The following is a 12,511-nucleotide window of genomic DNA, read 5'->3' as shown; positions in this document are numbered from 1 at the left end:
GTTTAAATCAAAATAATTATGGAATTGCTAACAACCCGAAAATGCTGCAATCATTTAGTTTACATATGTCATATTCGAACGATTATGTTGCCAAAAATGAGCCATGCTAAAATCGGTCCGAGGCATAAAGTCATGAAAAATGATACTGTACGCAGTCTTTTTGGTACTTAGAAACAATTGTATGTAACAGTATGAAAAATCCTGCTTCACGTTGCTCTCAAGCATTACTTTATCATACAGCGCTCAAAATTTCTACTACTGGAATAAGGCGAAAAGTCACACAAATATATCGATATTTTCGTTAAAAATGGACGGATTTTGACAATCTATGGCTTGTTGGATAGCTTTTACCGTGCAGAATATAAGTCTAAAAACATATTCGATTTTTAAGGTCAATTGTTACAGATATTGTAAAAAAACTGAAAATTTTGACAAAAAACTTTACATAACTCTCTCTGTTGTTGTTGTTTTTGTTGTTGTTATTGTTGTTTTGAACAAACTATCTTAATAAACTAGTCGTATAAAAAAGAGTTTAATATTTTGATTTGTCATAAACCAGTTTTCCTGCTAACACTGAAGCTTACTGTCAGATTTCTTATGACAGCTGCAGAATTATATTGACAATTGATCGCGAATAGTTTTTTGTTATTGATCTAACACACTTAGATTTTTTTCCCGAATCTCGGGAAAACTTTGCCGAGATTTGAACAGCCACTCGGTAATCATCTCGGCAATCAATAAAACAACTGAACTTCTCGGTATTGTTCTTTGGCAGATAATTTTCTTTTACCGAGATTTTCGGTTTCGAGAAAACTTTGAATTATAGAGATCCTCGTCGCGTTTTAAAACAAATTACCGAAATTATCGGTGTTCAAGCATGTAAGCTAATGTCAAGATTTTAAGCAATAAATTGAAATAAATTTTTTAATATAAAATAAGCATTCCAGTTAAAACTCAACTTATCATTGATTTATTTATTTCAACATCATGGGGCCTGTTGAACTAACAGGCTAGGAAATTTGAAATAAGGAAAAATATGCCGCATGAAGAAAATATTGCCAAACATATACGCCGTTCTGGCTGCACTTCCATGTCATTTACAGTAGAGAAAACAATTCGATTTTCTACCGAAAAGCGGATTCCGGCTACAACGAAAGCAATGGCTCAATAAAGCATTGAATATTTAAAGAAATATATCATACTGGAGTCCAATCAATTTTATGTATCTTTATCACGTAAGAAGGCTCTGGGGGATTTCTTGTCACGAATAATCGTCGAACATATAACAAACTTGTTCTTAATATCACGAAACATATCGCTATATTCGGATTCAATTTTTATTTGCAAATAATTCCACATATGAACTCATGCACTTATTTACATCACTCAGTTTTGCACTTAAGAAAAATGGCTACTTTGATGAATCACCGAATTTCGGTTGTCTAAAAGTTGTTTACCGAGAATTCGGTAAGTTGATATTATTAATTTGATGATTTCGGCAAAACGACCAATCTATAAAACCGAATATCAGTATAACATTTTGAATTGCCGAGAAATCGGAAATAATACACACTAAGATTCGATTCCGTTGTTCGGTAATTTTTTTGATGAAAACTTTCGGTAATCAATAGAAATTACCGATATTTCGGTACATGAACTTCATTTTACAAAAATTATGCAAATTTTTACCGGACGATCAGTTTTACGTAAGTTTTCATTACAGAATTTTGTAAGTAGATATACAATTTACACGGTAAATCTGAATAGTCGCCGAGTACGGTAAAAACCATACCATCCGTATGGTAAAATAATCTTCCAACAACCAAACTTCTGTAAATACTGATTGTCATGGAAACTAACTGTCAAACAGTTATTAAAATTTTCTGTAAGTGTCTTTTTATTTACCAATCGAAAACTATTTTTAAGGGTTCGTCGAATGGAATGAGGTACAAGTGCACAAGTTTTAAAAACATTAGAACTACTCAAAGCTTTTTGTTTACTTATTGGCAGAAACCAAATTCATATCACTATGTCCACTTGCTGCCAATACATTTCGTTCGAGTTATTTCTGGTGGACTTGACAGGTTGGCAGTGCTCCGAAAGGCGCTCATAATTCCGGTCAACCGGGAAGTGAAGTTACATTTTTTCTAGACATTTTTTTAATATTTTTTCGTGGATATATAGTGCACAGTAGTCACAACTGGTTCGAACTTTCTTCACTCGTTTCTATGAAAAATATTCAAATTCGAAAAACCTTATCCTAAGCTTAAATTGTATGTTGTTTTATGAAATTCGAAAATATATTCAAATTAAGAATTTAACCAAAAGTAAACAAACGCAAAAAATTACCGAACCATTCGTTAGATCCATTTGGTTTACAGTTTACGGTAATTTTTTTTTTTTTTTTTCATAAATACGTTTATTTCATAGGCAATATACATAAGTTTTTCTTCGCCGTGGCATCCACAATACATAGTAGTTTAAACCTAATACATTTCGAATATCATATTAGTATGTTGGTACTCATTAGTTAATCTAAACACTGTTTTTATCAAGCGAGTTGCTATTTTAAATTACATTAAATAAAATACATTTATTTTGTACATGATCTTATAACTATTTCAGGATTGTTTGTATCAGTTCACCACTTATATTCAATATCCTATAGTTGGCTATTGGTTGAACTCATGGAAGAGAAAACAGTTTAACATAAAATAAAATTTAAATTGGAACTCCAATGGATTTAATGAAATGATAAAGAAGTTTCATGTATGGAAGGTCACGACAAGCAAGAATGTCGCGAACTGGGACATTGGATAGTCTACCTTGGGTACGCAAGGAATTTATTAGTTGAGATCTGACATCACGAAACTCCACGCATGTCCAAACAACATGGTCAATATCGCGGTAACCTTCGCCGCAAGCACAATGATTAGTCTCGGAAAGTCCAATTCGAAGGAGATGTGCATCTAACGTGTAGTGATTGGACATGAGTCTGGACATCACACGAATGAAATCTCTACTCACATCCAGTCCCCTGAACCATGCCTTTGTCGATATTTTAGGAATAATTGAGTGCATCCACCGACCCAGATCATCTTTATCCCAAGAAGCTTGCCAGCTGGCAAGTGTTCTTTGGCGAGACGCGCTATAGAATTCGTTGAAAGCAATCGGTCTCTCATAAATTTCACCCTCAATAGCACCACGTTTGGCTAAAATATCGGCTCTTTCATTGCCTGGAATGGAGCAATGAGCCGGAACCCAAACTATTGTGATTAGATAATTATTATTCAATATGTCGTTCAGACACTGTTTTATTTTACCCAAGAAAAACGGTTCATTTTTGCCAGCAGCGTTTGAGCGAATGGCTTCAATTGCACTCAGACTATCTGTGAAGAGGAAATAATGGTTTGGAGATAATGTGACGATTACATTCAAGCTATAATGAACTGCTGCTAACTCTGCTATATAAACAGATGCAGGTTCTTGAAGCTTGAATGAGGCCGAAACATTATTGTTGAACATACCAAACCCTGTCGCTTCTTCCATTCGCGATCCGTCCGTGTAAAACATTTTCTCAGAGTTAATATGCCTGAACTTACTTGAAAATATTTTTGGGATTTCCATAGAGCGTAGGTGGTCCGGGATTCCACGCACTTCGCGCTGCATGGATGTGTCGAAAAATAAAGTTGAGTCAGGTACATTTAGGAGGCTGACACGGATAGGAATATATCTTGAAGGGTTGATTTCCTGTGACATATGGTTAAAATATACTGTCATGAATTTTGTTTGAGATCGAAGCTCGACTAGTCGTTCGAAATTATTAATTACCATGGGATTCAGCACATCACATCTTATTAGCAGGCGTGATGAAAGCTCCCAAAATCGATCTTTTAATGGAAGAACTCCCGCCAGAACTTCAAGACTCATTGTATGTGTCGAATGCATGCAGCCTAAAGCAATTCGCAAACAACGGTACTGAATTCGCTCAAGTTTGATAATATGAGAATTTGCAGCGGAACGAAAACAAACGCATCCATATTCCATCACTGAAAGTATCGTTGTCTGATACAATTTTATTAGATCTTGCGGATGAGCACCCCACCAAGACCCTGTTATTGTTCGAAGAAAATTTACTCTTTGTTGGCATTTCGTTATCAGATACCTAATGTGTCCTCCCCACGTGCATTTGGAATCAAACCACACCCCGAGGTATTTGAAAGTCAAAACCTGTTCGATTATTCTTCCCATCATATGAAGCTGAAGTTGCGCGGGATCATGCTTTTTTGAAAAGACGACCAGCTCTGTTTTCTCCGCAGAGAATTCGATACCAAGATGAACAGCCCAAACGGACAATTTATCTAAGGTATCTTGCAATGGTTTTTGCAGATCAATAGCTTTGGATCCAGTAACTGAAACCACGCCATCATCTGCCAATTGTCTTAGTGTACATGGGGTTACTAGACAGCTGTCAATGTCATTCACGTAAAAATTATAGAGGAGCGGACTGAGGCATGAGCCTTGCGGGAGACCCATGTAGCTAATTCTGATTGTTGCCAAATCGCCATGTGAAAAATGCATGCGTTTCTCTGACAAAAGGTTGTGCAAATAATTATTTATAACCGCTGGGAGTCCATGTTGGTGGAGCTTGTCTGAAAGAACATCAATGGAAACTGAATCAAATGCTCCTTTAATGTCTAAAAATACAGATGCCATTTGTTGCTTTTGAGCGAAGGCAATTTGGATGTCAGACGAAAGTAATGCAAGGCAATCATTCGTCCCTTTATTTCTACGGAAGCCAAACTGAGTATCTGACAACAAACCGTTCGTCTCGACCCAAGTGTCGAGACGTCGTAGAATAATTTTTTCGAACAATTTTCTGATGCAGGACAACATCGCAATGGGTCTATATGAGTTGTGATTGGAAGCTGGTTTCCCCGGCTTTTGAATGGCGATAACTTTCACTTGTCTCCAGTCAGGTGGAACAATATTTTGCTCAAGAAACTTGTTGAACAATTCCAACAAACGTCTTTTTGCGAGGTCGGGCAGATTCTTCACCAAGTTGAATTTAATTCTGTCCAATCCAGGAGCGTTATTGTTACAAGACATGAGTGCTATGGAAAATTCCATCATTGAAAAGGGGCTATCAATGGAATCATCATTTGAAGAAGACTCCCTAACAATGCTATGCGTAGGAACGGAATCTGGACAAACTTTCCTCGCAAAATCAAATATCCATCGATTCGAGTACTCCTCACTCTCATTTCCTACGTTACGATTCCTCATTCGTCTGGCCGTATTCCAAAGAGTGCTCATTGAGGTTTCTCTTGACAAACCTTCCACAAAATGTCTCCAATAGCTGCATTTCTTAACCCGAAGTATGTTCTTGTACTTGGTTTCTAAAACCAAGAATTTTTCAAAATTCTGAGGAGTTCCTCCTCCTCGTTTTAAAAACGTCTTTAAAGCATTTTGTTTCGCGTGTTTAGCATCTGAGCACTCTTTGTCCCACCAAGGATTTGGAGGTCTTCTGTTAGACGATGGACCAAGAAATCGTTTGGTTTGGGCTTGTTCTGCGGCCTCCAGAATCGAACAAACGAGGAAGTCATATTCTTCAAGTGGGGGAAGCTCTTCCATTGAAGTTAAGACACTTGAAATATTACTTTGGTATTTAATCCAGTCAATATTTTTTGTCAAATCATATGGAATATTAACTGAATTAGCAATGCCTTTGTTACTGCTAATTGAGATGATGATTGGTAAATGATCGCTACCATGTAAATCAGGAAATACTTTCCAGGTGCAATCTAGTCGAATTGAAGTCGAACAAAGAGATAAATCTAATGCACTTGGACGTGCAGGAGGTCTTGGGATCCGTGTCATGCTACCCATATTTAGTACCGTCATGCTAAAATTGTCGCAAATATTATATATTAGAGATGATCTGCTATCATTGTAAACGGAACCCCACATCATTCCGTGCGAATTGAAATCTCCTAAAATCAAACGTGGAGCAGGAAGGACTTCGACAATTTCATTAAGCTGTCGTTGTCCAACTTGAGCTCTTGGAGGAATATATACCGAAGCAATGCAAATGTCCTTTCCTTTAATGTTTATTTGACAAGCAACAACTTCTATACTAGAAGTCGAAGGAATGTTTAATCTATAAAAGGAATAACATTTCTTAATTCCTAAAAGCACTCCACCATACGGGGAGTCTCTGTCGAGACGTATAATGTTAAAGTCATTAAAATTTAAGGCTATGTTTGATGTAAGCCATGTTTCGCACAAAGCAAATACATCACATTTTTGACTATGCAACAAAACTTTAAATGAATCAAGTTTTGGCATGATGCTTCGACAATTCCACTGCAGGACAGTGATTGAATCATTTGCGGCGGATGATAAATTATCCATCAAATGATACAAAACCTGTAAGAGCTGGCCATTGAGCTGATAACTGTTTCAAAAAAGTTCTAGCTATTGGAAGGAATGCTGTTATGATGGTCTTTAGAGGTTCAGAAATATTGAATGCAGCGAAAATCCATTCTACAATTTCCGAAAATTTCAGTAATCCTGTTGGTGAATGTGAAATGGAGCCCACTGGATTATTGTCTTTTCTTGAGCTAGTTCCTGGATTGGTTTGTGAATTTGACAAACCAGGAGGCACAGTTTTTGGTTTTAAATTTGGCTTTTTAGCTTTAACACGGGGATCTTTTTTTGAAGGTATAATTTTAGGTGTCTTTTTTGGTATTTTGTGGTTTGTTAATCTCCTCTTAACAGACCCTTGAGGAGTGACAAACGAGGTATCTTCACTATTTCCGTCAGAGTCAGATTCCTCTGGCTCCGCAAGATTTGAAAAACCGTTTTCGGTTTCCAAAGGGGAGACATGTATGACCGTTTTGAGCATTTCTGCATATGTGCGCTTAGACCGTGCTTTTAAAGAAAGCTTCATTTTGTCTTTACGCAGCTTAAATGCAGCGCACACTGAAAGATCATCATGAGGGCTTTCCCCACAATAAACACATTTTTCAACATCTTTATCGCAAAGATTATCCTTATGAGGCCCTTGACATTTGATACATTTGGACTTATTACTACAGTAAGTAGCTGTATGTCCGAATTTTTTACAGTTCGTGCAATTCATAACATGCGGTACGAAAAGCCGAACAGGAAGACGAATTTTATCGATATAGACATGGCTAGGCAATGCAGATCCGGCAAATGTTACGCGAAACGAATCTGAGGGACGATAAGACTTTTTTCCATCGACAATAGATGCTGAGTACAATTGTTTGCACTCGAGTATCTTAACTCCCTCAAGCATGGAGTTTTTAAAACGGCCAACTCCATTTTTAAGTAAATCATCTGCTGTCAGACTTGCTTCAGTCACAACACCGTCAATTTCTACCTCCTTCGATGGAATGTAAACTCGATATTCAATAGCAAATAATTTACAGGTTACAATATCGTTTGCCTGTTTCAAGTCGTTAACTACAACTCGAATTTTATCTCTATTAACCTTACAGATTTCTTTAACTTCAGAGAAATGTGATGTCAAATCCTTTGTAATTTGCATCAAGTTTAAAATCTTTTCTTTTTTTCGAAGATAGACTATCCATGGCCCAGTGGTACCCTGTGGATAATGTTTAGCCCTCGGAGTATTTAAACTTTTACTAGTATCCGGAATCGGATTCGGATGATCTTCCATGAGATCATCCATTACATTAAATTTTTTTTGTGAATTAATAATACCAAAATAAAAACTTATGTTTAGTAAAATTTCAGATATAAGAAATAAAAAATAAATTAAATTAAATCTACCTTGTAGCTGATGTCTCTGTTCCTTTATCGTGAAGAACGACGTGAAGCTCTTCCAACGATTTCCAATTGGCAGTCTTTTGCTGTTTCCAATTGGCAGTCTTCTGTCGTTTACTGCTATCTCAGTTGCTCTGCCGTCGTTGTGAACACCACTGCACTTGCTGTACCTGACCCCAGGTACAGTGCTTTTGCTCTTGGTGGCGATCAAATGCGATGCTTGCAGTGTAGCACCTCGCGATATATGCCGTCTCTTTTGATCCTACGCAGCGTACAAATTCTGGTACCTGGTAGATCAGCACTGGGTTGCTTTAGCACCTCTGTGCCTTTGCACCCCTTCGTCTTCGCACCTTTATGCGATGGCACCTCTGTGACTCGTCACTTCTATGCTCTCGCACCTCTGTGTCTCTACACCTCTGTGCGTATGAACGGGATGGCCTTCGTTGCTAGCTTTCCAGTCGGGAAACGCCCCGAATATTGCGTTTGCTATGGGCAGTTTAACTACCTGAAGCTTAGAATTGTCTCGGTAGCAGCCGTTAACTCACGAGCCAGTACAATCGAAACACAACCTCTTCGCTTGAATGGTTTTTACTGAATCATGATTTACGGTAATTGTTTGACAATTCAGCAATAACCGAACGATCGGTATTCAATTCAATTACCGAACTGATTACCGAACGTTCAGCTGTTGCAAGTTCAGTAAAAAATTACCGAATTCTGCGAAATTTTCTAAGTGTGTATACCGAGAACTTTGGATAAAGCTAACTTAGCCGAAATTTTAGTAAAATATCGCTTTGCCGTTCGTTTTCAGCATTTTTTTTTCGTCGAGATCAAAATTAAGTTTTAAGTGTGTAGAGATCAACCCAAGTGGCTGAATTTGTGCTGAAAAGGTAAGTGTTATGCATATTTGTTTAGTGCCTTAATTATATTTTTCGATACAGTATTGGCATTTTGTTTCTGACGTTACACAAAATTGTGCCAGGGCTGGGTTGCGAACCAGGGCTGAGTTGTAGCAGAACTGTCAAATTTCATTAGATTCGTAAATTCGATAGTCCCACGACAAAAGAGCCTAACCGCAAATGAGAGCCTATCTTTGCTTACTTTCTCTTTTGATTATTACGGAGCCATTATTGCAAATTCTCAAAAGTTACCAATATAAATCGAAAGCTTGTAGTTTTACCTTGAAAGTTTATCGAAGAGTTAAGCTTCAAATATAAAATCAGTTCGGTAAATCGTGAAAGAAAAAGTAAACAAAGAAAAACTGTCATTTGCAGTTAGGCCCTTTTGTCGTGGGACGGTCGAATTCATGATTTTTTTTAATGTTACTCTATCTGTGTTACTTTCTGTGTAGTATGAACTAGCCCACTGTGATTGAACGGTTGTGTGACCTGAACTACTGTATAGTACGTGAGGTTGTGTGAGTGACAACGCAGTGCTGAAAGCGAACCTCTAAAATGAATTCATCAGGAAATTTACCTCCTACTTTCCAGGAAATTTAAATAGTTTATCGAAAGTATATTTCAAATCAGTATATGAGGTACACAAAAGATAACTGCTACCTAAATGTAACAGAAATTAACAGTGATTTTGACAATAGTTGTGAAGTCCTACGTCGACAGCTCGAACAAACTCAAAGGACTATCCCTTGTAGTTCTTCATAATATCTACGTAGAACATAGTAACAATTCAAATGCCTTGAAGTTTTATTTGGAATTCATAATGGTTTTGTGAACTATTCAGGAATGACTACCTACAGCTCTAATCTATGCCTCTTTTGACATGTTGTATAATAGTTTTTAAATCGCTCTTATAAAACCTTTAGCACGGACTAACAAATTTGCAAAAAATTGAACTTACCATTGGTTTATTAATTTTGTAGTGTAACTCACTAAAAATAAAATAACTAGAGCTAGAATTAAACTATGCACACATTCTTAATATTGCTTTCAAAAACAAATTTATTGATTTTAGTAATTACTGGCGGAAAGGTTGCCATGGAGATATAATCATATTAAACTTGCTCGGTCCTTCATCTCCAAAAGGCTGTTTCTTCACGTGTTTTACTTGCAGGGTAGTTTTATTGGCAACACGATTTCTCCGGATAGGAGAAACCTACGGGTTCGAGTCCCGTCTCAGCGGTAACTTTTTCGCAGTTTTCATTTCATAGTTATACTCCCTTGGTATTTCTCCGATCTGTTTTCCTCTTTAGATACTGATCAACTATAAATTTATTGAGTTTAAAGTATATTTATATTTAAAATGAGGATACACGATTGATTTTGATGTTTCATATTCAGAACACATGCGCGAGTTAACACCAGAAAACAGAAAAAAAAATCCACAAAATCGTTTTGAATGATCGAAAAGTGAAGTTGTGTGAGTTAGTTGACAGTTAGTAAAAATATCGAAAGAACGCGTTGGCTTTACATTGCATGAGCATTTGACTAGGAGAAAGCTCTGTTCAAAGTGGGTGCCGCGTTTCCTCACTGTTGACACAAAAACCGAGAATGTGTTGATGATTCTGAGCAGTGTTTGACCATGTTTAAACGTAACTAACAGGAATTTTTGCGTGAATATGTGACAATGGATGAAACATGGATTCACCACTTCACTCTGGAATCAAAACGATCATCATCTGAGTGGACAGCAACTATGAACCTCGTCCGAACTGAAACTGAAAGGCCTATCCTATTTTGAGGCCAAAGATAAATCGTTCTACAAAAGCAAAATGTGAGTTCGGCGCTGGAATGATTACATTGCTCTTGATCGAGATTACGTTGATGAATAAAGTTAATTTTGAACCAAAACATCGTGTTCTCTTTGTTAGGCCTGGGACTTTTCAGCCCATGTGTTATATTTCAAGGCGATTAGTTATAATTCCTGTTCTTATCTATACATTCACGATAAAAATGGAAGCACTTGAATATTTTAAACTCAGAGAAAGCCTCAAAATCGTAAATTAAATCTAAAGTACTCTTAGTATGGAATCAAATACAATGTGATAACAATCCTAAATAGTATTCTGTGTATACGAATAGTACCAAGCAACAATACGAGGACGATAAGTTGGCTGGTTAGGAGTCTTTATATGTGGAAGTTCGCTAGTTAAGGCTGTGAAACATAGAAGATGGATTCAAGATTAAAAACTGGATGTCAAACAGCACGTTACTACCGCGTTATGCCGAAAAAGACAACGTTGAGTTTGTGCAGGAAGCAGTAAAAGAAGTATTACGGAACACCTTGAAGGGCCATTTAACATTTTAGGTCCCATGCCGACCACCGATTCAAGTAAAAATCTTTTCACGTGAAATTTTATTTTATTAGTCCAGGAAGCAATAATAGCTTATTGGTTAATTTTACACGAAATAAATCTGATTATTTCAATGCATGGATTATATCTAATTATTTCTATTTCCGAGGTAAAGTTTTGTTTTGTAATCTATTGCATACAAGATTCTAAGATATTAAAAATAATTCTCACGTCACTAATTCAATCAAAATAACTACTAGCACTACACTAATATCAAAAAGACACTACCACAGAATCCCATGTTCCAGAATCACGATTATAAACCTTCAATTGCTTGGAGCCATCGGTTCTAGCGCTTTTCGTGCGATCATTCGATGCGGCCTTCACTCCGCCACCGGATTGAGTATTATCTCCTGCCGTAGGTAATTTGAGAGCACTCATTGTCCACTGCTGCGAGTCTGTATCGTAAATGTACAGTCCCCTTTTCGATACCGATGAAGATGAAACCGGGAATCCTAGATCAATTATTCGTTTACCTTCATCTGCCGAAGCGTTCTCGAGTTCCGGGTGTGAACAGTCTTGATCTCGGGAAGGAAATCTCAGTATGGTTACAACCCACTCTTTCGCATCGGCATCGTAAATATAGAATCCCTTTTTCGAAGGTTTATTATTCGAACCTGGCGTGCATGTCGAATTAGTTGCTTTTTCATTTGCAACAGATCCAAACCTCGAAACCGGCTCTTCGTCGGAGTTGGGAAAATGGATTTTACTATCGTGCTCTGTATAGTAAGATAAACAATTAAAACAAAACAAAACTCTTCCTAGTACGACAAAAGCTCACCTGTTGTGGCTAAACTGTACATTTTACAATGTACCAAAATTAAAGCGAAACAAAGAATAATCCTCACAAACAACAACTCCATCCTCTCGGTGGGGAAACCACAACGCAACTGGTTTTGCCTCAGCCAACATCACCCAGAGGCAGTGAATGAACAAAGGTTATCAAATCAAACTGAAAGTCTATTGCATTCTGAAGTCGATCCACTCTGAGTAACTGGAGTGAATATTTCTCAGCCACGTGAGAAGATCTCGTAGAATATAGGGTTTGGGGATTTACGTGTGTGTTCGCATGATGAGATACATTCAATGATTTGAATTTCTGAAACTGTTTCTTCAAGGCTGACGAAAAAGGTTTGTTGGATTGAGCATCTGTTAGAGTTTGCGCGAATGTTGTCAATAATGAACTATTTTCAAATGGTGTTCTCCATTTAATATAAATACACTTAATTCAATGATTTGTTTTCTAGTTTAGAGCCATCTTGAGTTAGTTTTAAATTCGATCTGTATCTAACGGGGAAAACAGATTGGAAAAATTTCATGTGAATACAACCATGTAATAAAAACCGGGAAAATGTTACCGCAGAGACGGGACTTGAACCCGTAGCC

The 12,511-nt window shown here is 37.1% G+C and overlaps 1 protein-coding gene across 1 annotated transcript; it reads right to left on the bottom strand.

The window, feature by feature from the left end:
• Positions 1 to 11,207: 11,207 nt before the first annotated feature.
• LOC131425310 (uncharacterized) lies at positions 11,208 to 12,003 on the bottom strand. The gene is made up of 2 exons (XM_058587106.1): positions 11,907 to 12,003; positions 11,208 to 11,844 (listed from the first exon to the last, which is right to left on the bottom strand). Exons 1-2 carry the CDS (start codon positions 11,986 to 11,988, stop codon positions 11,339 to 11,341), a joined length of 588 nt encoding a protein of 195 aa, XP_058443089.1. The 5' UTR covers positions 11,989 to 12,003; the 3' UTR covers positions 11,208 to 11,338.
• Positions 12,004 to 12,511: the final 508 nt, after the last annotated feature.

This window comes from Malaya genurostris, chromosome 1 (genome assembly GCF_030247185.1).
Source record: "Malaya genurostris strain Urasoe2022 chromosome 1, Malgen_1.1, whole genome shotgun sequence".
In the NCBI taxonomy this organism is placed as follows: domain Eukaryota; kingdom Metazoa; phylum Arthropoda; class Insecta; order Diptera; family Culicidae; genus Malaya; species Malaya genurostris.
Note: the sequence above shows the minus strand (reverse complement) of the source record. Positions and strands in the feature narration are given on the sequence as shown.

What these genes read in the sequence shown, in the direction of transcription:
- LOC131425310 (XM_058587106.1), bottom strand. Translation starts at nt 11,988, where the DNA reads ATGGAGTTGTTGTTTGTGAGGATTATTCTTTGTTTCGCTTTAATTTTG. An exon ending in GTACAGTTTAGCCACAACAG is followed by an intron (nt 11,845 to 11,906) that starts GTGAGCTTTTGT and finishes CTTACTATACAG; the next exon opens with AGCACGATAGTAAAATCCAT.